Source organism: Galeopterus variegatus, unplaced genomic scaffold (genome assembly GCF_000696425.1).
Source record: "Galeopterus variegatus unplaced genomic scaffold, G_variegatus-3.0.2 Scaffold158, whole genome shotgun sequence".
NCBI lineage: Eukaryota > Metazoa > Chordata > Mammalia > Dermoptera > Cynocephalidae > Galeopterus > Galeopterus variegatus.
Window position 1 is genome coordinate 90,875 of NW_007726269.1, and position 25,581 is coordinate 116,455.

At 35.8% G+C, this 25,581-nt stretch overlaps 1 protein-coding gene across 5 annotated transcripts in view; it reads right to left on the reverse strand.

The window, feature by feature from the left end:
* PMS1 (PMS1 postmeiotic segregation increased 1 (S. cerevisiae)) overlaps positions 1-25,581 on the reverse strand; it is a 100,927-nt gene that overhangs the window by 36,479 nt on the left and 38,867 nt on the right. For all 5 annotated transcript variants that reach the window (XM_008593378.1, XM_008593370.1, XM_008593365.1 and 2 more), the window contains one exon: positions 6,536-6,652. In XM_008593378.1, the coding sequence (XP_008591600.1) occupies positions 6,536-6,652 (117 nt within the window). The remainder of the gene's footprint in view (positions 1-6,535; positions 6,653-25,581) is intronic.

A 25,581-nucleotide genomic window follows, 5' to 3' on the forward strand; every position in this document is an offset into this window, starting at 1 on the left:
GAAAAAAAAAATGGGGGTGGGGGGGTGGGGAAGAAGATATAACAACTATACTTCCATGAAGTTGTTACAACAAGCAAACGGAAAGGACATTCTTGGGGGGGAGGGGAGAGAGGGAGGAGGGAGGGAGGTGTCGGTGATGGGCCATAATAATCATATACAGTGTATATTGACAAAATAAAAAAAATAAAATAAATAAATAAAAGACAGAGATTGGCTGAATGGATTAAAAAACACAACCCATCTATATGCAGCCTACAAGAAACACACCTTACCTACAAAGACACACACAGAGTGAAAACGAAGAGATGGGAAAAGATAACCATGCAAATGGAAAACAAAAGCAAGCAGGAGTAGCTATACTCATATCAGATAAAATAGACTTTAAATCGAAATCTGTACTAAGAGACAAAGAAGGGAGAGAATATTACCAGATTTAAAGGAAGAAATAGACACCAAAACAATAATACTTGAGGACTTTACACCCCACTCTCAGCACTGTACAGATCACTGAGACAGAAAATGAGTAAGGAAACATCAGATTTAAATGGCACTATAGACCAGTGGATCTAAAAGACATACAGAGCATTTCATTGAACAGCTGCAGAATATACATTGTTTTGATCAGCACATGGAACATTTTCCAGGATTAAACATATGTTTGGCCACAAAATAAGTCTCAGCAAGTTCAAAAAAATCAAAATCATATTAAGCATTTTTTCTGACCACAACAGAATAAAACTAGAAAACAATAACAAGAACTTGAGAAACTACACAAATACACGGAAATTAAATAGCATGTTACTGAATGACCAATAGGTCAAAGATGAGATTAAGAAAATAAAAAAATTTCTTGAAACTAATGAAAACAAGAAATACAACATATCAAAACCTTTGGGATACAGCCAAGGCAGTGTTAAGAGGAAAGTTTATAGCAATAAATGCCTACATCAAAAAAATAGAAAGATTTCAAATAAACAGCCTAACAATGCACCTCAAGGAACTAGAAAATCAGAAACAAATTCAACCTAAGAGGAAAAAAAAAAAAAGAGCAGAAATTAATGGAATTGAGACTAAAAATACAATGCAAAGATCAAGAAAATGAAAAGTTGGCTCTTTGAAAGTATAAACAAAATCAACAAACCATTAGCCAGACTAACCAAGAAAAAGAGAAAAGACACAAATAAATAAAATCAGAAATGCAAATGGAGACATTACGACAGACAGCACCAAAATACAAAGGATCATCAGATACTATTATAAGCAGTTGCCAATAAATATGAAAACCTAGAAGAAATGGATAAATTCCTGTTCACATGTGACCTATCAAGAATAAACCAAGAAGAAATAGGATTTGGGTAAATAGACCAATAACAACAAGATTGAATCAGTAATAAAAAGTCTCCCAACAAAGAAAAGCCCAGGACTACATGGCTTTACTGCAGAATTCTACCAAATATTTAAAGAAGAACTAATACTTGGGCCGGCCCAGTGGCGCAATGGATAGTGCCCCGCTTGGGAAGCGCGGCGGCGCTCCCGCCCGAGGGTTCGGATCCCACATACAGACCAGTTCCCGCTCACTGGCTGAGCGAGGCGCGGGAGCAGCGCCGGGGGTTGCGATCCCGTTGCCGGTCCCGGTCCGGTGCGGGGGCGACACTGAGGGTTGGGATCTGTTGCCGGACACGGAAAAAAAAAAAAAAAAAAAAAAAAAAAAAAGAAGAACTAATACCAGTACTTCTCAAGCTATTTCAAAAAACTGAAATGGACAGAATTCTTCCAAACTCCTACTCTGAGGCCAGCATTGCCTTGATACCAAAACCAGGCAAGGATACAACAAAAAAAGAAAACTACAGGCCAATATCCCTAATGAACACTGATTTTAAAATCCGCCATTAAATACTAGCAAACCAAATCTAACTGCACGTCAAAAAGATTATATACCATGATCAAGTAGGATTTATCCCAGGATGATTCAACATATGCACATCAATAGATGTAATATGTCACATCAACGGAATGAAAGAAAAAACAACATATGATCATCTCAGATGCAGAAAAAGCATTTGACAAAATTCATCATCACTCATGATAAAGACTCTCAAAAATTTAGGTATAGAAGGAAAGTATCTTTAATACAATAAAGCCTATCTGACAAACCTACAGCTAACATCATACTGAAAAGGGAAAAGCTGAAAGCTAAAAGCTTTCCCCCTAATAACTGGAACAAGACAAGGATGCCTACTCTCACCAATTCTATTCAACATAATACTGGATGTCCTAGCCAGAGCAATTAGGCAAGAGAAAGAAATAAAGTGTATCAGAATTGGAAATGAGGAAGTCAAGTTGTTCCTGTTTGCAGATGACATGATTTTATATACAAAGAAACCTATAGATTCTACCAAAAAACTCCTAGACCTGATAAAGAAATTTAGTGAAGTTGCAGGATACAAAATTGACAAACAAAATTCAGTAGCATTTCTATACACCAACAAGAAACTTCCCAGAAAAAGAAATCAAGTAATCCATCCAATTTACAACAGCAACAACAAAAAATAAAATGCGTAAAATACAAACAAAAAATAAAATAAAATACCTAGGAATAACTGTAACCAAAGAGGTGAAAGATCTCTACAATGAAAATTATAAAACACTGATTAAAGAAATTAAAGACAACACACAAAAATGGAAAGACATCCCATGTTCATGGAATGGAAGAATCACTATTGCCAAAACGACCATACTACCCAAAGCGATCTACAGATTCAAAGTAATCCTCAAACTACCAATGGCATACTTCACAGAAATAGAAAAAACAATTCAGAAATTTATATGAAATTGACCCCAAATAGCTAAAGCAATCCACAGCAAAAAAAAACAAAGTGGGTGCATCACATTCCTTGACTTTGAAATATACTACAAAGTGATACTAATCAAAACAGAATGGTAAAGGCACAAAAACAGACACACAGAACAAGGGAACAGAATAGAGAATTCAGAAATAAATCCATGTACATACAGCCAACTAATTTTTGACAAAGAAGCCAAGAACAACTTTGGGGAATGGACAGGCTCTTCAACTAATGGTGCTGGGAAAATTGGACATTATGTGCAGAAGGGTGAAACCAGATCCCTATCTCTCACCAAATACCAAAATCAACACAAAATGGATTAAAGACTTAACAGTAAGACCCAAAATAATAAAACTTCAAGAAGAAAACAGGAGAAACACTTCAGGACATAGGTGTGGGCAAAGACTTTATGAAAAATACTTCAGAAACACAGGGAACAAAAGCAAAATTAACAAATGGGATTTTATCAAACTAAAACCTACACACAAAGAAAACAATCAACAGAGTGAAAAGAAAACCTGCAGAATGGGAGAAAATATCTGCACATTATGCATCTGTCAAGGGATTAACATCCAGAATATACAAAGAATTCAAACAACTGAATAGTAAAAAAAAAAAAAGAGAGATCTAATTTTAAAATGCACAAAGAAACTGAATAGACATTTTTTGAAAGAAGACATACAAATGGTCAACGGGTATATGAAAAATGATCAACATCATTAAGCATCAGAGAAATGCAAATCAAAACCACAATGAGATATCATCTCACCTCAGTTAGAATGCTATTGTCAAAAAGACAGAAAATAACAAATGCTGGTGAGGATGTGGACAAAGGGGGACTCTTACACACTGTTGGTGGGAATGTAAATTAGTACAGCCATTATGTAAAACAGTATGGAGATTTCTCAAACAAGAACAGATGGAACTATCATATAATCCAACAATCCCACTACTAAGTATACATCCAAAGGAATGGAAATCAACATATTGAAGGGATACCTGCACTCCATGTTTATCATGGCTCTATTCACAATAGCCAAGAGTTGGAACCAACCTAAAAGTCCTTCACCAGATGACTGGATAAAGAAAATGCAGTATATATACATAGAGGAATACTATTCAGCCATAAAAAAAGAATGAAATCCTGCCATTTGTAGCAACATGGATGAGCTTGGAAAAAATTATGTTCGTGAAATAAGCCAGTCACAGAGAGAGAAATACCACATGTTCTCACTCATATATGGAAGCTAAAAAAGTTGATCTCATAGAAATAGAGAGTAGAATAGTGGTTAATAGAGATTGGTTAGGGGAAGGGGGAGAAGAGATGAGGAGAGAGTATGGTCAGTGGATATAAAATATTGGGGAGATAGAAAGATAGGAAGAATGGGATCTAATGTTCTATAGTAATATAAGGAGGCTACAGTTAACAACAAAGTACTGTGTATCTTTGAATAGCTAGTCCAGATGATGTCCTAACACAAAGAAATGACAAATTTTTTTAGTAAATGATGGATTTACTAAGCACCCTGATATAATCATTGCACGCAATATGAATGTACCCAAATATCACATTGTACTCTGTAAATATGTATAATTATTATGGGTCAATTAGGAAAAATAAATTTAAGAGAGAGAGAACTAAAGAGAAGAATAGTGGTTACCAGAAGCAGGGAAACGGGGGTGGGGGAAATGGAGAAAGGATGGTACAAAATTACAGTTAGATAGGAAGAATAAGTTCTGGTGCCCTGGGGTGACAACAGCTAATAATACTGTACTGTATATTTCAAGATAGCCAGAAAAGAGGATCTTCAATGTCATAACCACAAAAAAAATGATAAATGTTTAGGTGACAGATATGCTAACTATTCTGATTAGGTCATTATACAATATATGCATGTATTGGACAAACTGTACCTCATAAATATGTACAATGAAAAAAACCTTTAGACAGATTCAAGGTTTTGTATTCGTAAAACAATAAGAAGTTATCTAAAAGTAATAAAATAAAAAAACACTCTTAGAAATTAAACTTTAAAATAAAATAATTCAAAAGAAGAGTTAAAAGACAGTCAATGAGATCTCCCAAAACTTACAGAAAACAAAGTGAAAAACTTGAGAAAAACAGTAAGCAAAAAATAAGAAGAGATCCTAATCTATAAAAGGGAGTTGCATAAAAAAACAGAAAATTATCAAATTGATAATGGATGGAAATATATAATCCAGGGCTAAGAAAGAAATGAGTCTTCAGATTCAAAAGTTCCACATCAAGTGCTCAGCATAATAAAAAATGAATAAGACAAGATACACTTAGACACATCCTCGTAAAATTTAAGAATAAAGGTGAAGAAAACATGCTAAGAACTTTCTTACAGGAAAAAAAGTATCATTTAGAAAGAAAGAAAGGGAATGCATTAATCTTCCCACCAGCAACAAAGGACAATCAAAGATACTCAATGTTTTTTAAGTTCTAAAGAAAAACTGTTTTCAATCTAGAATTCTATGTTTGCCAGATTACCAACAAGAGCAAGTGGAATATAAAGTTATTCTCAGACATGGAAATTCACCTCTCATGTCCCCTTTCTGTGACAGTTATGTAAAGACGTACCTCAGAAAAATAAGAATGAATGCCAAGAAAGAGGAAGGTACGGGATACAAGAAATAATGAAACCAACCAGTATTCCTATGAAAAGAAATCCCAGGACAGGTTGTGCAGAAGGGCTAAAATGCAATCAATACAAATAAGAAATAAGTGGGTTCTCTAAGAACAATGACTTCAAAGAGATAAAATGGAATCAATTACCAACTATAGGTAGAATGACTAAAAGACCTGGATTTTATTCCTAACACAATTAAAAAAACTTCCTCACTTAAAAACAGAAAGAAAAAAAAAATTTTTGGAAACCACAGAAATAGCTAAAAACTATATAAAACAGTTTATATATAAAACAAAGAAAACACTTAATAAATTTTGAGCAATTGATGGGAGTACAAGAAAGGAGATTCCACTTAATCATGACACTAGAAATTTTCTTATTTGTATGGCATAAGAGACGTAACACTGGATCCTTAGGAAACGTAATCCTAGCACAATACTGGGCTTTGCAATAAAGATTATAGTCATAATAATACATACTCCATATAAGTTTTCAAATTTCAGAATTAATCTTCAGACAAAAGATGAAAGACTTAAAAAATCATTACATAAGAAAATGTTATTAAGCTTGATAATGTGAAAATATTTCTGGCAAGACTGAAAGAGGACAGAGCAGGAGGAAGAAGGGGAGTGTTAGGAGTGTTAACCTCATTCAATATTACAGCGAGTCAAAAAGCACTGTGTATAGCTGATAGACCAAGAAAAAGAAGTCTGAATATCCATTTAGGATGAGAAAGAGAAAAAAAAAGATAAGCACAGCTCTTTTTCTTTATAGTAGAAAGGAAATAGATAATATTCTATGTAGAAAATTATTTTTTTTAAAAATAAAGCAACAAACAGAAAAGATAAGAAAGGAAGCAGGGCCATGGAAGGAGGTTTAACATCAGCTCTGCATGTATTTTCTTTTTCACTTTATACATGTATTTGATAAACATGTTAAAAGAAAAACCTCTCATCACCCCAACCCCTTAGAAGGGAAAAATTTAACAGCTTCACTGATAAATCAGAATTAATAAAGAACATTTTTGTCGTATACCTGAGATTCTTCAGAGTGGTACTGAAATGATTCCATATTGCTCATTATGGCAGTCCCCAGAACTGACATGAGAGCCATCTTGTGATCTGATACTCTAGTTTTCTGCCAAATAACTGCCTAGGGGGAAAAAAAAAGACACAGACAACTCTTAACATAATTCAGATTTACTAAACTCAAGAACTTATAGTACTTATTTCTATATTTAGCATTCATATTCAGCTTATACTTTCAATACCACATAGAAGAGATTCATGAGCTATGAAGTCTGACAGAACAAACTCTGGTTCTGAATTTTAGAAGCTGTATATGGTTAGTGTACAATATTTAACTTCTCTTAACCTCAGTTTCCTCTTCTCTGCAAGATGACTACTTTTTCAGAGTTGTTGGGAAATGAAAATATATAATGTAGGCAAGCACATAGGTCAATGTCTGTCATAAAAGTTCCATTATATATTAATTCTCCCCCAGCTCTAATCCTACCTAATCTTCAGAATATATACTTCAGTGTATCTTTAAAATTAAATTGTTACTCCAAATAAGGTATTACTATTTTATTAAGGGTAAACAGATATGCTACAGGATTTATGTAAATAGTCAAACAAGCATAAAAATTTTAGAAAAAGCATGCTCCTTAAAATTACCTTTATAACCTTTTATATAGACAGAGCTCACACAAATTTAACTGAACCTCATGGACATAAAAGCTGATAAAGGAGCTTGGAGTTTTTTTCACTGTATGTATGTTGTTGTAGGGTACAGTAAGAGAATCATGGTCCAGAGACTGGACCAAAGTTTGGTAGTAAGGTTTGATATAACTCCAATTTCTTCAGTTAAAAGTCAGTTATAGTCAAATCCCTTGAGATATCATCAGAACAGACACCATTCATTTAACAATTATTCACTTAGCACCTCATAAATCCTGAGGAAAATGTGCAAAGGGCCTAGGAGGAAAAATCAACATTCAAGGGGCAGGCAGAGGAAGAAGAGGGACTGAAAAGGGCCACAGAAGTAGGAAATACAGGAGGAGAGTGTGAGGCACAGAACAGAAAAGAAGTACTCAAATGTGCCCAATGCAGAGAGAGCAAAGAAAGAACAGAGATGTGGCTACTGGATTTAGCAATCAAGAAAGTGAAAGCAGTTCTAGAAAAGTAGAGTAAATGGAGCCGGATTTCAGTTGGATAGTGATTACGGGGAAGATATAAAAAAGTGAACCTAGGCAGCTCTTTCAGAAAGTCTGCTTGTGCTATACAAGTGGACAGGGCAATAACTGGAGGCAGGAACATGACACACTTGGCCAGGAAGCAGTGAGGGAAGAACAGCCAAGTTAGCAAGTGTTTGCGGACTCAATGGCTGTTGGTTTAAGAAAGTTCCTCTTTGTTCTCTTCTATCTTTTTTCTGTAATATAGAAAGGAAGTCTTTTGTTGAAAGTGAAAAGACAATGATTTAAATATTTTGGGACTGTGGAAAAGGTCTGAAATAACCCCTGCATTATACTGAAAAAAGAAACAGAAGAACTGCCAGGCAGTGCCCAGTTGACAATGGTCTTTCATTGTCTATCTTGCTCAGAAAAGTCCACAAAGACATTACGTGCACCAAAAAAAGAAACTTTCAGTGAACCAAGCTCGTAAAAAAGAGTAATAAAATTTTGTGTCCCATTCCACATATGTGAGGTTGCACTTTTTAGGCACATTGATAACCAATGAAATTGGCACACTCTTGGGACAGGCAAACAGTTGTCTCTGTAAAGGCTACAAAAAAGTAGAGGTCTATTATTCAGAGAGAGAGAAAGAAGACTGGACCAATGGGTTCTGACCAAAGGAACTTAACCTCTGACCAGGAACCTCTGTAGACAGGAAGAAGTAGTGATGATGTTATGTATAACGAAAGGTGAAGTAAACAGACTCATGTTGTTCACTAACTGGCATGTAAGGGATAGTAATGAAGGGATGTGCTCTTCCGGACAAGATGACAATAATCACTGACTCTACATGTTGATCTGTGCCATCTGTAAAACACTTTGCTTTTAGAATCTCAAAGAACAACCTGCTTGGGAAAACAGAGACAGTATAACAACTATTCAATAAGGCAAATCACTCAATATTTAGTGTAAGAGGAAGACCTTTTTACCTATTCCCAGAGTTTTACTGATACCAATCATATAGGAGTTTGGCTTTATGAAGGACTTATTACTTGCTAGGCACTACTACTCTAGAAACTACTGTTTATTTTCACAACTATTTCAGGTAGGTATGATTATCTCATTTTACAGATGAAGAAATGGAAGCTCAAAGAAATTGATTTACCCAGGGAAACATATTGATATAGTTTGGATGTGTTTGTCCCCCAAAGTTCATTTCGAAATCTGATCCTGAATGTGGCACTGTCAGGAAATGTTTGGGTCATGGGGATGGATCCCTCATGAATAGATTTATGTCCTAGGGCAGGGGGGTAGGTGAGCTCTTCCAGGAATGGATTAGTTCCCAAGAGCTGGTTGTTAAAAGGAGCCTGGCACCTCCCCTCTCTCTCTCTTGCTTCCTCTTGCCATGTGATCTCCCTGTACCCACAGGCTTCCTGCCATGAATAGAAGCAGCCTGAGGCTTGCGCCATATGCAGCTGTCCCAGAATTGTAAGCCAAATAAACCTCTTTTTGTGATAAATTACATAGTCTCAGGTGTTCTATTACGAAATCTGGAACCAAGATTTATACCCATATCTTTCTGGCTCTAAACCTCTTACTCTTTTTACGTTGCCAACATTTCTCTCCTCCCTAAAGACGGCAATAATTTTGAACTAACTCTGGTTAGTTGTACAGATCCTGTACCTAAGGATTTCTAAATTCCTAATAATTTGTATTTATTAATATTCACATAAGTATAAATGTGTAGTAATCACTTCCAAAATGCACACCAAAATGACAGAGCTAGAAAAAACAATTTAGGTATTGTTTCATCCTAAATTTCAAATTTTCGCTATCTGTTACTTAGAAAGTGACCTGTATTAGAAAAAGAACATAAAGCACATGAAATCAAAGTATGAAAATAAAATCGTATACAACTTAAAATTATAAGTTATAAAGTACACTATTTAAAATTGGAACTACTCCAGGAAATATGAGATGTAGAGCCACCATAGTATTTTTTAATCCTTAAATTTAATCCTTTAATTAAGTTAAAAATTTTTGGAGAAACCCTTTTTAGATTGTTCAATAAATACTCATTGAGCATCTACCTCATACCAGATTCCATGCGAAAAGCTGGGCATATAAAGTGAAAGGACAAGGTCCCAACCCTTAAGGCACTAAAAATATAAAAAGGAAACAAGATTCTAAAATAATTATAATAATTATAAAAACGGCTGTTACAAAACACAGTTGCAGCACTGTAGAAGAAACCTAAGTCTGCTGCACTGAGAAGGTGCATTTGCAGTAAGACTTGAAAGGAGTACCTCTCAAATCACGGGAAGCACATTCCTGACAAATAGAATAGCACATGCAAAAACATGGAAGTACAGAGAGTATACCTTGCTGGAGATGAGGTTGGACAGACAGGAGCAAAATCATAAATGACCTAACACATCATGCAAAGGAGTTTACAGTTTCTTTTATATGCAATACAGAGTCACTGGAGAAATCTAACTGGGAAAATGCCACGATCAAATATGGATGTTAGAAAAAGATCTTTGGTAAGAATGATTTAGTCAAACTTGAAACTCTATAGCAATATAGATTTTTTAAAAACATGATTATATTCTTCCACTCAGAGGTTCTCAACTTTTACTGAGGACATGCAAAACTGATGAAGTTCAAATTCACAAAATATTCCCATAGGTGCCCTGAGGATTGTATGTCATTCCTGGTACACTAGCTGTAATGCTATTTCTTTTCTACTCACAAAAGTACAGTGGAATGCAAGTCAGTGAAAGTGTCATTTACAGGATTATTCCTCTAGTTTTGTGTTTTTTTTTTTAAGGTACACCATTTGTTAACTTTGGTATTTACTATTATTAACACTGTGGCTGAGAATCACTGAGTTGGGTAAAAGAACCAGCACACTGGTAAGAGAGAAAGAGAAGACAGGGACAGACGAAAAGGATATGAAACAGATGTGACATTACTGGATGACTGACTGCATGTGGAAAGAAAGCAAAGAATCACGAATGTCTCCTGGGTTTCTGACCTGGGAAACTAGAATGGTAGCATCACTCACCAAGATAGGAAACTCAAAAGAGCAGGTTTAGTGGCAGGAGGAGGATGATTTCAGCTTATTCACTGTTGAGTCCCTAGTATCAAAAACAGTACCAGTTACCCAGCTGAGCCCACTAAACACTTATTTGTTGAGGAAATGAGTAAACAAGTATATGTTTCTAGAAGACATTACCCTAGTAGAATTGAAAACTAGCTTTTTGTTTATGAAGGTTAAGACTGCTGACTGTGTCTTAACCTTCTTAACTGGAACCACGGGCCGGCTCACTTGGGAGAGTGTGGTGCTGATAACACCAAGGCCACGGGTTCGAATCCCTATATGGGGATGGCCAGTTAGCTCACTTGGTAGAGCATGGTGCAGACAAAACCAAGTCAAGGGTTAAGATCCCCTTATTGGTCATCTTTAAAAAAAAAAAAAAAAAGACTGCTGACTGTATATGTAAAAATCAATTCAAAATAGATTAAAGATTTAAATTAAAACCCCAAACTATAAAACTAGTAGAAGAAAACACAGGGGAAACAATCCAGGACATGGGACTGCGCAAGGATTTTTTAAATATTTCAGAAGCATAAGCAAGAAAAGCAAAAATAGACAAGCAGGATTACATCAAACTAAAAGGCTTTTGCATATCAAAGGAAACTGTTAACCAAGCGAAGAGACAACCTAAAGGATAGGAGAAAATAAGAAAATATCTGCAGACTATTCATCTGACAAGGAGTTAATATCAAGAATATATAAAGAACTTAAACAACTCAACAAAAAAACTAACCCAATTGAGAAATGGGCAAAAGATCTTAACAGATGCTTCTCAAAAGAAAACATACAAATGGCCAACAGGCATATGAAAAAATGCCCAACATCACTAATCACTAGGGCAATGCAAATCAAAACAATGAGATACCGCCTTACTTGGGTTAGAATGGCTATTATCGGGCTGGCCCCATGGCGCACTCGGGAGAGTGTGGCACTGGAAGCGCAGTGGCGCTTCCGCCACGGTTCGGATCCTATATAGGACTGGCCGGTGAGCTCACTGGCTGAGCACAGTGTGGGTGACACCAAGCCAAGGGTTGCGATCCCCTTAGCGGTTACGAAAAAGACACACACACAAAAAAAAGAATGGCTATTATCAAAAAGACAAAAGAAAATAAGTGTTGGTGAGGATGCAGAGAAAAGCGAACACTTGCACACTGCTGGTGGAAGTGTAAACTAGTGCAGCCATTATGGAAAACAGTATGGAGATTCCTCAAAAAATTAAAAAGAGAACTACAATAATCCAGCAATCCCACTACTTGGGTATATCCCAAAAGGAAATGAAGTTGGTATGTCAAAGAGATATCTGCACTCCCATGTTCACTGCATCACAATTTACAATAGCTAAGACATGGAATCACCCAAAGTGTCCAATAATGGATGAATGGATAAAAAAAATGTGGTGTGTGTGTGTGTGTGTGTGTGTGTGTGTGTGTGTGTGTGTGTGTGTGTGTATGTATATAAAATCAATGAAATACTATTCAGCCATAAAAAAGAATAAAATCCTGTCAACATGGATGGACTTGAAGGTCGTTATGTTAAGTGAAGTAAGCCAGGCACCAAAAGACAAACAACACATGATCTCACTCATATGTGGAATCTAAAATTTTTTTTAAAAAGTTGATATTATAGAAGTAGAGAGCAGAACAGTGGTTATTAGAGACTGGGGAGGGGAGAGGGAAGGGAAAACAGGGAGAGGTTGGCCAAAAAGTACAGAATTACAATTAGGAGGAATAAATTTTGATGTTCTATTGCACAGCAGGGTGACTATGGTTAATAGTTAAGTTTTATATATTACATAACAGCTAAGGAGAGGCTTTTGAATGTTTTCAACACAAAGAAGAGATAAATGCATAAAGTGATTGATACTTTAACTATCCTGACATGATTACTATACAATATACTTATGCTTCAAAACATCAGATTGTACCCCTAAGTATGTATAAGCATATTATGTTAATTCTAAAAAAAAGACTGCTGATTGTCATGCCATTATACCTATTAAAAATTATAGTCTTTGTCTACTACTTTACTTTAGAAAATCCAAAGCAATCTTTGCTTTCCTTTCTTTTGATGCAAGTTTTATTGATATAATTCATATACATATAATTCACCCATTTTATATTTACAATCTAATAATTTTTAGTATATTTACAGAGTTGTGCAACCATCACCACAATTAAATCTTAGAACAATTTTATCACCCCAAAAAGAAATCCCATATCCATTAGCAGTAACTCTGCATCCCCTGCAATCACTAGTCTACTCTCTGACTCTCTAAATTTTCCCACTTTATGTATTTTATATAAATGGAATCATACAATATGTAGTCTTTTATGAGTGGCTTCTTTCACTTACCATAATGTTTTCAAGGTTTATTCATGTTATATCAGTACTTCATTCCTTTCAGACGGCTGGATAACAGTCCATTATTTGAATTATCCTTTCATCAGTTGATGGACATTTGGGTTTTTTCTACTTCTGGGCTATTATAAATGATGCTGCTATAAACATTCATGCACAAGTTTCTGTGTGGACATATGTTTTCATTTCTCTAGGAGTGGAAATGCTGAGACATACTAACTATATGTTTAATTTTCTGAGGAACTGCCAGACTGTAATCTTTGGGTGGCATGTATGCTCAAGCCTCTAAAAAGACAAAGAAGTGCTGGCTTCTGCTGTTATGGCTATTGTTTTAAGCCAACCAGTAGCTGGTGATTAAAGAGCAATATTAAAAATAACAGAAAGCTGGGGCTGGCCCGTGGCTCACTCGGGAGAGTGCAGTGCTGATAACACCAAGGCTGTGGGTTTGGATCCCATATAGGGATGGCCAGTTAGCTCATTGGGTGAGCGTGGTGCTGACAACACCAAATCAAGGGTTAAGATCCCCTTACCGGTCATCTTAAAAAAAATAAATAAATAACAGAAAGTAGATAAGGTTCTGAACAATCTGCATCTATACGGGAACAAAATGTTCCCTGCTTCATACTTTCCACATCAGAAGTTCCTTATAAAAGAAATAGTTGAGCAATAAAAACTTATTCACAAAGACTGTACCTCTTTAAAGCTGCATCAGCTGTCTGATATTGTCATATATATTTAAAATAGTTAAAATATTTTTTTAAAAACTGCTTTAAAATTCTTGCCCTGAATATAGCTTTGAAGTCTGTAATACCAATAATGTAAACATCACATAGTTTTAGTTTATATTAGAGTGATGCCTTAGGTACAGATATAAATCTTAGATGATTAATGCAAGGATGCTACTTCACTGCCTGATCTGCTGAAAAGTATACAGAATTATAAAAAGATCACTTCAAGAAATGGGTTCTACAAAAGCTGTGACACACGAGAGCTATGAAGTGTGATTTTTAAAAAAAATTTTGAAGTGAACACTGCCAATAGTTTGGGAGCATTATTTAACAGTAGGCAATCATTGCATCATATCAAGAGAGATAATTTAGAAGCATTTTCTAAACTAGTTACACTTGGGCTAGCAATGACTCAAAAGAGGTCTGCTAACAAGTAAAATCTTCACTATTAGGCAATTAAGATTCATTTTCAAAACAGGATACATTATCAAAGAACTAAACAATACAATGTGATAAATAAAAATTGGGAGCCCAGAAGAAACTGAATTTTTAATTACATTTTTTATAGAAACTAATTTTTAGTTTGTTTTCCCTATCATTTCATCAACTGTATATTGTTTTCAAAAAGAGAGATTTTTTTTTTCACTTCTCTAAGTTCTTTGCATACCTTGCCCTTAGGCCGAAAGCTTAACATGTGCTAAAAATACACACAAACCTCCATATGTTTTCTATCTAGGTCACACAAAGTTGGAGCATCTGGATGTGCCAAGTGAGAATCTGACTCTAGTCAGTATGATGACAGTGCAAAAACACCTCAATCAAAAATATATTATTACATGCACACCATCTTAAGTTGATTGAAGTTAGCCAAATGCATCTTGCCTCTGTTCCTACCTCATTGACCTATACTATTTGATAAAAAAGAGGTTAGATAAGAATACTCAGCATTTAATTAGTAAATCTCAACTGTAAAAGCAATCTGTAATAGGGAAAAGAAGGCTGCACACGAATAATGCACAATTAACTAAAAAATGCAATGCTAAGACTGCCTGAGCAAAGGCAACTCCTTCCAGAATGCAAAATAAAGAGTATACATTATTGGTCTGGAGTGCAACCAAACTTTTCTTGCAAATTACATGCACAGACGTACTAAGCTTACATTTAAATTTCTCAAAAGGCAGAAGTTTTAACTACTTCCAAGGTCCTACAAGTTAATATAACTGGATCTGTATCTATTGCTATCTACTCCAGGATATGTATTTGTATGGACTCTAGTTCAGAACAAGGCAGGAGCACAAACACAATATAAAAAAAGACAATTTTTTTCCAAACTTGAAATATGGCAACAATAGCTAAAGCAGCTTATTACTAAGACATTGGTGTATGTTTTGAATTCAGTATAAAATTCTGTATTATTCCACCACAGTATCAATACTATTACTGAAAGAATACCACATTCTACTAACATAAAATGCATTAATATGATTTAATTTTGCTAAGCAGCTTCAGACTTTAAAAAATGATTCTATCTTGGTAAAATTTATTCAGCACAATTTTGAATTCTAAAATCTTATTTTTCCTTTTACTCTACTTAAATATTTCCTTTTTTATATACTCTCTTTTTGGGAGTAGAACATGCATAATTATTTTTCCTGAAAGTTACAAAGAAATTACTAACAGACATTTTACCTATGGAAGGCAGAGGTAGGCACAGATGAGAAACAAAGATGAGAGTAATTTTTCCATTCTACCTTTTCATGTGTTTCAGTTTTTGAACCATGTGAAAGTAGGATCTATTAAAAAATCAAATAATAAAAATTTAAAAGCATAAACAATTTCTGCATAATTTTCAAAGGGAGATTTTAGAGACCCATTTCTTTGCAGTCTTTAAAAACCAGAAAGATTACTTCCAATTGGTAACCAAATCTTGTCTGTATCAGAAATGTTTTTCTTGTCTAGACCCTCTGCCCAGTCTACTGGATCAGCTTTCACAGTTTTAGATAAAGACTAAACCTAATTAGATAAGGACCAAAACTAAGTTGATCTGTCCTCCCACTGCCATGACAATTATCTTACTTTGTTAGTTTCTACTGAAACTCCTCTTTGTTTCCCTTCTGGGCACTTTGCAAGAAGTCCACATTCCCATGCAAGGTGCACAAGGTCCTTCAGAATCTGGACCAAGCAACCTTTGCAGCCTCATTTCCTCTTTTCTTACACCAGCTTTCTCTGATCTCTGGTGACTCCTTGACATTGCACATGCTGTTCTCGCTGCTACGAATGCCTTTGCCCACCTTGTCTTGCTCAAGAACCAGTTCTAAGGCTACCTCCTCTAATAATCCTTTTTGAATAACCAGATTTTAATGAATTACAACATCCATAATAGCAACTAACATTTCCCAAGTACATATGTGGCTGGCACTGTGGTAAGAATGCTTTATCTCATTTAAAAACCTTACTCTGTAAGGTAGATACTATTATTCCACTTTAAAGATGAAGAAAATAAGGCTTAGGCAGGTAATGTAAGCCAGTTAGTAATAACATGTAAGGTCAGAATTAGACACCATACTTGCCTAACTTTTGAGTCTATTTTCTTAATAGTTAAATAAGTCCTTTGTAAGGATGAGAGAAAGACTGTGGGTGGCCTTTGAAAGTCCTGCAGTAAAATAATTTTTTCCTCAAAATTAAAAATATTGAAAATTTGAAGCACTTTCTAACCATATCAGGTAAAGAAAAAAGATTAATTAAAAATTATTCTCATCCTATAAGACAAGTCTCTCACATAGTTCTACATGTAGGATTTTTTGGGGGAGGGGGGAGGAGATGGGTTCAGATTTTTTAAAAGAATCATGCCTTTATAATTAGCGCTTATAAGCAAAGCCTAACATAAAAGCTGATATATATGAAATATTTAATTATCTAATTGAAAGCAAATTGCTTCTATTATTAGCTAGCTATTTAACTAACTAATGGAAAACAAATATTGTTTCTTATATGAGAGTACTTCAAAAAGTTTGTGGAAAAATACAATTGAAAGATAATACAAATCTTTCCATGAACTTTTTTAAGTACCTCTTTATCAGCTAACTCAAGCTTTAACTTAAATACAGGTCATTGCAACTATAAGAAAAGGTCCTCAAAACCATTTGATGAGAAGCAAATCAAACAAGCAATCCCACTACTGGGTATACACTAAAGGAATGGAAATCATCATGTTGAAGGGATACCTGAACTCCCAAGTTCATGGCACCTCTGTTTACAATAACCAAAGTATGGACCCAAAGGATTTTACTTAAATTTCACATAGAAGAGGAAGAAGAAAAAGAAGCCATTGTGTGTTTTTAGACCTTGGAGATGAATTTTATAACCATCCCTTTTTTTTCCTGGCATGCAACCTAGAGGTCTCTTGGCTCAACTGCTACATTAAATTTATAACATCCTTTCCCTGTTTTCAAAAATAAAGCAGGCAGAGAGAGATGGTTGGTCTTGATGCTCTAGTAATAACATTCAGGAGCTGCACAAAAGAATAGTATCCATTTTCCAGTACTATTTTAAAATACATAATAACATGTCTTCAAGGACTAGGAGACTACTTAAATAACAAATGTGGATAGTACAATAACTAGCCTTCTAAAGCTGACTGCTTCACTTTCAAACAGCCGTAGTTAGGTAAGTATACATTATCACCTGCCAAACATACAAAATTTGAAGTCCTCTTCTTCTCTACCTCCATATTATCTATACTTCTCAATACTGTTTACAGAAAACCCTTCTGGTGAGCTTTGCTGAGCAGCTCTTTAATCTTGGAACCCTGAGGCAATTGCTAATTCCTCCCATATTCAATTGTACATTTGCTTTATAACAATATTTGATTGTGGCCTTCATTCTATTCTCATTGAATGGAATACCTCATTATATTTTGTTTTTCATGAAACTTTTCTTCTCTGGACTTGCTTCTACCTCTCCATAACTCATTTAAAATGAAGCTACCCAACCATCTCTTCTGCAAGGCAACTCCATCCTCCATGTGGTCCTGCAGACGTTCTCCTTCACATTAAGACCAAACCCACAGTCTGGGCTTCCAACATTCCCGTCAGTTGGCTCCCTGGTACTTTACCTAATGGTATTTCCCTTCCCATACACCCTATTTTGTTCAGGTAAATGTCCCAACAATATGGTTCTTTATTCTTATAATTCTGGGCCTTTTTTGTTGTTGTTAAATGAGCCATAAGTTTTAAGGCTAACAAATATTATCCAGCCTAGAGTTGATTAGCTTTTCTTTCTAAATTGACTAGTTAACAAAAACTCTCTATTGGTATAGTAATTTCACTTCAGAAGTTTTGTTTGTTTTTAAAAACTTCTTTTTGGAGTGAAATCAAAATTATATCAGTGTAATTCATGAAGGTAATTACATATTAAAGGAGAAAATCAGATGTATATGTTCAGGAATTTAAAAAAGGATGTGGTAGTATCATTTTCCTAGGCATATAAGTTAAATAAATCGGGCATCTCCCAAAATTCTATTTAAAAACAAAACAAACAAACAAAAAAACCCCTCAGCCTAGCATTTAAGGCCCTTTATAATCTAGTTCCAAATTATCTTTCTGGACTTATTTTCCTCTATTCCCTTATATAAAATACCTACTTATCTGAATTGGATTTTTCATTGCCTCTAAATGTGCTCTCCACTCTCCTGCCTATATCTTTAATGTTTATACTATTTCTCTGCCTAGAATGATCTTGATCCATGTATTCACATTATCAAATTCTACTACAATAGAATCACTCTATGATCTACCCACCTGAAGGTCCTAGATAAGATCACATTTACAGGCTGTTCCTACTCCACTGAATTAATAACATCTACTTGCCAACTGACCAAACTCAACCCTTCCCCTTTTATGACTTTCTAGGAGTCTCCCTCCAGAAGGAGAGGAAAGAGTCTTGAGTATGAGAGTTGATACTTGCCACTTTGCCATCTCTTTTCAGTTGCTACCTTCAGTCCTCAGCGATATCATCTGCCTCTGGCTTTCGGGTGCTTTAACGCCTATGCTCACAGTCCAATATGGGCTGGTGCCTCCAATGTGCTGGAGTGCTACTGTTCTCAGCTCCTGACCACACTCATGCAGTTAACAGGTATTATTTGAGAACCTACACAAGACTCTACTGTAGGCTCTAAGGATACACAGTGAAAAATAGTCAAAATTCCTTCCCTTCATGGAAATTATATTCTAAACGAGGAGAGCGATAATATATCAAGTACAATATATCGTATATTAATTGCGATGTTTTTGTTTTGGGGGGGGGGGGTCTTTTTTGGCAGCTGGCTGGTACAGGAATCCAAACCCTTGACTCTGGTTTTATCAACACACCGTGCTCTAACCATAACCAACTAAGCTAACCCAGTCAGCCAGATTGTGATAAGTTTTAAGAAAAATAAACCATGAAAATGTATGTGGGGCAAGGGAAATAGCTGCGATTTTAGAGTGGCTAAAGAAAGCCTCTCTGAGAAAGTTTAAGTAAAGACCTAAAAGACGAGGATTAAACCAGGTATGAGGGTACATATTATCTTTCAAATCTATTTTTTCCATGACTATTTAAAAAAATTTTTTTTCGCTGGCCAGTACAGGCATCAAACTCCAGACCTTAGTGTTATCAGCCCCACATTCTAACCAACTAAGCTAACCACCAGATCCATTGACTTTTTGAAATACCCTCATACATGAGAAAAAAATGTTCCAGGCAAAGAAATCAAAACAGTCCCGAGTTGGATGTATGACTGGCAGGTCTGAGAAACAACAGAAGCAAAGGGCAAAAGAGGAAAGAAATAAGAAATAAATGAGATCAGAGGTAATGGTGGGTCAGATCATCTACAATAGGGGTCAGCAAACTACAGCCCAAGGGCCAAATCCAGCCTGCTGCCTATTTTTGTAAGTAAAGTTTTGTTTTCTATGGATGCTTATATGCTACAACAGCACAGCTGAATAGTTGTAAGAGAAATTAGAAACTGTATGGCCTGCGAAAATATTTACTATTTGGCTTTCAGAAAAAATTTACTGACCCCTTATATAGAATCCATAGGCCATTTATAAAGGCTTTCATTTCACTTTGAATGAGATGGGAACTAATTGAAGAGGAGTTATATGATCTGATACATTTTTACAGGATCAGTGGGCTGAGAATAGACTAAAGAAGGCAAGGAAGGAAGTGAGATTCAATTAGGATACTATTACAAAAATCCAAGTGAGAGGTGATGGCAGCTTAGACCACAGTGGTAACCACAGACATAGTGAAAAGTAGTTAGATTTTTGATATATTTTGAAGGGAGACCTACAGAATTTACTTTCAAATCAGATAAGAGTGTTTAGAGAATCAGTAGCCAAAAACAACCCTAAGGAGTTTGGTTTGCCAACTGGAAAAAGAATTCCTGATGGGGAAGAATGTAGAAAGAACAGTCTTGAAGATATGGCCCCCAGTTTTTTTAAAAAATGGGAAAAAATGTGAAAAGCCTATTACTAGACATCAAAAGAGAGATATTGAGGTGGTAGCTGGACCTATGAGTCTGCTGTTCAGGGAAGAGCTACAGAATGAAGATATAAATTTAGGAGTCATCAATATATAACTAGTGTCTAAAGTCATGAGACTGAACAAGCACACCAAGAAAAGGAATATATACAGAAAAGAGAGTAAGTTCCAGGACTGGGTCCTGGGACACTAAATGCTTAGAAGTTAGGAACACGAAGTGGAACTAGGAGACTGATAACAAATGGCCAGGAAGGTAGGAAGAAAACCAAGAGGGTGTGTTGACCTAGAAGCCAAGTGAAAAAGTGTTTCAAGAATGGGGAGATCAATTGTGCCAAATGCTACAATAAGAACTGAGAAGTAACCACTGGATTTAGCAATTTGTAGGTCAATGCTAACCTTGCTAAGAGACTTTTGATGGAGTGGTAAGGAATAAAAGCCTGACTGGAGTGGGTTCAAGAGAGAATGGAAGGAGAGTAATTGGAGACAATGAATACAGACAACTGTTTGAAGAAGTTCTACCCAAGTGGAGGAACTGGCCTTTCTAATGAATGTAGTAACAGAAGGGAGGGCTGACTGTTTGGGCACAATTGTAGACAGGTAGGTAGTCTGTGGAAGTTCTCAATTTTCTCACTACAGTAGGAAGCAAGATCAGCAGATGAGAGTGAAGATAGGGGAAAAGGTGTTAGATGTTTGAGGATAAAACATAAAAAATAGTCATGTGAGACATTGCACCTCAAAGTGTGGTCATCTATGGACCAGAAGCAGTTGTATCACCTGAAGGCTTATTGAAAATGCAGAATCTCAGGCTCTACCTGACTTACTGAATCAGAATTTGCATTTTTTATCAAGATTCCCAGGTGGCCGTATGCACCTTAAAGTTTGTTTAAGGCACTGATGTAGGAGACCAAGAAAGAAAAGGGACTAGAGATATACAGTATGACTACCAAACAAGCATTAAGATTATGATCATGAATTTAAAGTGGTACTAGTCAACATGAGTGTGTGTTTTCTTCCACTACATTCAGCTACACTGGTTCAGGCACTAAAATGATAAAAAGATGGATTTAACCAGGATTTGCTTAATCCAACAAGGACAATTAAGTGAGAAAGGAGCAAGAGAATTAAGAGAGTGTCTAAGGAAAGAATGATAATGATGGACCACAGAATTTAAGTAGGGGAAGGAGACAACTAAGGACATCAGGGAACAAGAAACAATTAAAAGGCAGTAAAAATCAATGGATCTTAGATCCAATAGAGTCTAAGGATTGTTGGAGGTAGTAAGATGGAGACAGGCAGTGGTGGTTAGCGATGGCATACTTAACACTGAAATAATGGAGTGGGTACAGTTTTTGGCAATGACAAAGTCTATGGTATGGCCACAGGAATGAACTGCTTAGGTAGACTGAAGAATAAAATCTCTGGCAGAGAGGAAATAAAAGATCTGAAAAGCTAGGAAGAACTACCTATGTAGATACTAAAAATCACTGGAATGATAGTGATCCAGGAAGGAGTCTAAGGACATGCGATTCAAAGCTGAGTGGAATTTTTAGAGGGAGAGGAGAAAGAATGGTCCGGTAGTAGCAATGAGACACAGTTATGAGCAACAGGGGAGAGAAATCAGTTACCACTCAAAAGGGCTACAGGGGATATATGGTCTTCAGGGACAGCCAGATTTCACAGTTTTCATTATTAGAGCAAGAAAGTAATCAATGAAAAGCTAAGGATACAGGAGATTTTATTTAGGGTGCATTTCAGATGAGGATGCGTGAAAAACAGAGTTAGGAAGAGCAATGATTTGTCTAAGAATAAGAGTCCAGGGCAATAAGGGATGATTTAAAGACCCAGGCTTCTTGTGTTGACTGACATAAAGAGGAATAAAAACATGATGAGATTAGTCCTGATGGTCTCAAAGCAGTTAGCAGTTGCAAGACTGACTTTTTAAGGGGAAGGCTGGAGAGGTCTTATCAGGATTATGGAGTTCTGGGATTCTCATTTGACACCTGAAGATGGAGGCATGGAGGGAAGAGGGGTAGTCTTGTCCTGAGAGCAAAGGCTAACTAACAAGTTCTACTAATGGAGATTTATAGACAGATGGTCTTATACCCCACTGCTCTGGGCTCTCATCTGACCCCTACCAATGAAAGCCTAGGAAGAAGTCTTACTTTCTGTCTGTACCAGATAATTTTTCTCACTCATAAGGATTTTTCTCAGAGATTCTGTTGTGCCTCTCCTGCCTCACCATCCAATAATTAGTATAGAATTGAATCCCAATTGTGAAGAAGGTTTGAGATTCCCGTAAGTCTCTCAGGTCTTAATCAAATTAGGGCTGCGACTGAATATTTTACAGCAGCTAAGATGACATTTTGCCCATTCAGAGCAAGTAAGAACTTCTGTGATGGGGTAAGACCTATCTCTATACACTAATATATAACAGCTTATATACATCAGCTCCAAGCCAGCCAAGACACTTGTTAAATATCCACCCTTTAAGACCACGATCAAAACCCATCCACCATGAAGGATTCTCTGACAAGTCCAGACTGAAGTAATATTTTCCTCCTCTCAATTTCTATAGTATTTATCAATATCATTTGACAACCATTCAAGTTTTCATTATTCTTTTCACCTATTTGAATGTTTATACACTTTCACATCTTATCTCACTTATGCTGTAACCTCCTTCATAGTGCGGGACATCCCATAACCTTCCAAAGTACCTACTCAATGCTCTGTATCTAGTAGCTGTGAGGAAACCATAGTAAAGGAGAATGAATGTTCCATAAAAATTTAGAGATTTGAATGTTAGTTCATCCTTTACTATATTCAACATTAAGTTCTTGGGAATCCACTCAAACTCTCGTGATCACATAAAGATAAAATAAGAGGGAGAAAGGATTAAAAACACTATTTGCTAAAAGATTTGGGGCAAGACAAAAATGGTTTTCAGGGTCCTTCATCTGTAAAGATCTAGGAATCCTTCTACCTTCTATAATTTTATGACTGATATATGAATCAGTTCAGCAGACCTTCTAAGTGACAGAAATGTGAAACTCCAATTTTGTAAGAAAGAAATGTTTAAGTGCTCAAGCCATATGCAGACATCCTTAAATATCAAAGAGTTTTAGAGTTGAAAAGAGCCTTAGAGATAATCTGATCAACTTTCACTGGTCTAAGCTCAAAAACCTAGATTTGTGCAGGACTTCCTGATAGGCATTGCCAATTGAAAGAGAAATCTACAGTGTTGGAGTAGAAAAATGTTACTAGGACAAATAATAATTATATAAAATGCACTTCATTAGAGGATCAGTAAAGGAATAATTATGTAGTTCTATTTGACTAAGTTAGTAGAAACAAAATATATTAAATTGATAGCGCTTAGAGACTGTCCCTGTAAAGTGTTTTCCCACCACTGCCCCATCCATGCAGTATTTATATATTTCTTAATTAGCTATAATGAAGACATATCAGTGACTTACAGGAAAAGAAATAGACTAGAATAGACTAGAATAGTATATTTACAAGTGAAAATATACTCTATAAAAATCTAAGAGGTCACTTTGGAATCCAAAAAGATGAATCTCCCTCAAAAGATCTGTTTTATGAATAAATATTATGAGGAAGTTTTGAGAGGCCAGAGTGTTTAAATCTGGTGCTTTAAACATTTATGTACTTTGACTTCAGCACTAACTCACTCATTCACTGTTACATCCTCGCTATGCAGTGAATGAGTGTTAAGGGGAACACAGACGACTTAGATGCAGCCCCCCGATAAGAGGCTGCTGAACGGGGGAAACAATGCAAACTACTGCCACTGAAGCAAAAATGACATAACAGAAATATGCAGAAGATGGTGGGGGGATAAAGGAAGACTTCAGAGACTCCTCTAACAGTGTAAATAAACATCAAAAATCAGAAATCGACTGCACTAAAATTTAACATTAACTGTCTGTCATCTTTTCCATATAACATTCCACAGAATTTAGGTGAAAAGTAAAAGAAAGTAAGGTAACAAAGAGGAAAAAATGAGAACCATTTAATATATTTAGTTGTTATCAATTTGCAAGTACCCATACCTCCTGCCAAACAAAAATCCAAACATGATTGATAATTAGGCCCAAGCTAACCTAAAATATATCTAAAGGAACATCCACCTTTGTTAATTAAAAAAGAAACAAAAACAAAACCTACCTAAACTTCCAAGGTTGGCACTGGAAGAATCATTTATTCATAAGGAAGGGGAATTTGAGCCACAGTCCTGAATTGGAATCTCTCTTTGATTATGCTGCCTCCACAATGCTGGCTAAGATTGGTTTTGGGTGTGGGTGGGTATGGGTATGTATGTGTGTGTCCTTTTAACAATGGTCCAATCGTGCCAAAGGACTTTTCCTTGATCTGCCATAGCACAGATGAAACAAAGCTATTCAAAATGACTCAAATAAAAGGCATAAAATAAGGCTAAAATGAACAAAGATAATACCATGAATGTAGAAGATATAGATTATAAGGTACCACTTATTTTCAGTTTATAATCCAAATCTTCAGCCATCATCACAAAAGAGTACCCTGCTAGAGACCCAGACAACTACATCAAGAGAGGGAGCCACCACACTCACTACCAAATCTCCACAGCCAGTTTTCTCGGTTTCTGTTATTGGATAAGGCCCTGCCTCTTCCCAGACTAAAATCAGAGATATCAACCCCTTCAGAGCTGTGTTATCATTCTTCCAGACCTCAAAAAAAACCCCAACAACAAAATACTGAACTCAATAAACCTTACTACTCATGTGACATGGAGGTAGGAATAGGAGAAAAGCCATTCCTTAATTCATGTCTCTGTCTTTTCTAACAGATAAAACTTTCTTATATCAATGATATCCAATTCAGCTTTTGCAGTACAAGGGAGCCTCTAACTATCAAGATAAAATTCAATTTAAAACAATTTTAAAAACCACAAAATTTTTGAAAAAGCAGAGTGTTCACAAAAATCAACAATTATGAAGCATGGGAGTAGCATTTATTTGAAATTACTCCCTTAACATTATGTTCTGAACTGGTGGTCTATGAAATTATTCATGTCCGTACGAACTGGCTAAGAATCCTAAACTGGTTCCAGATATCATCACATTTAGAAAAACTTCTAATTCTGGGAAATAACTACTTTATAAATGAAAATATATACCGCAGGACCTCACAGGGATTC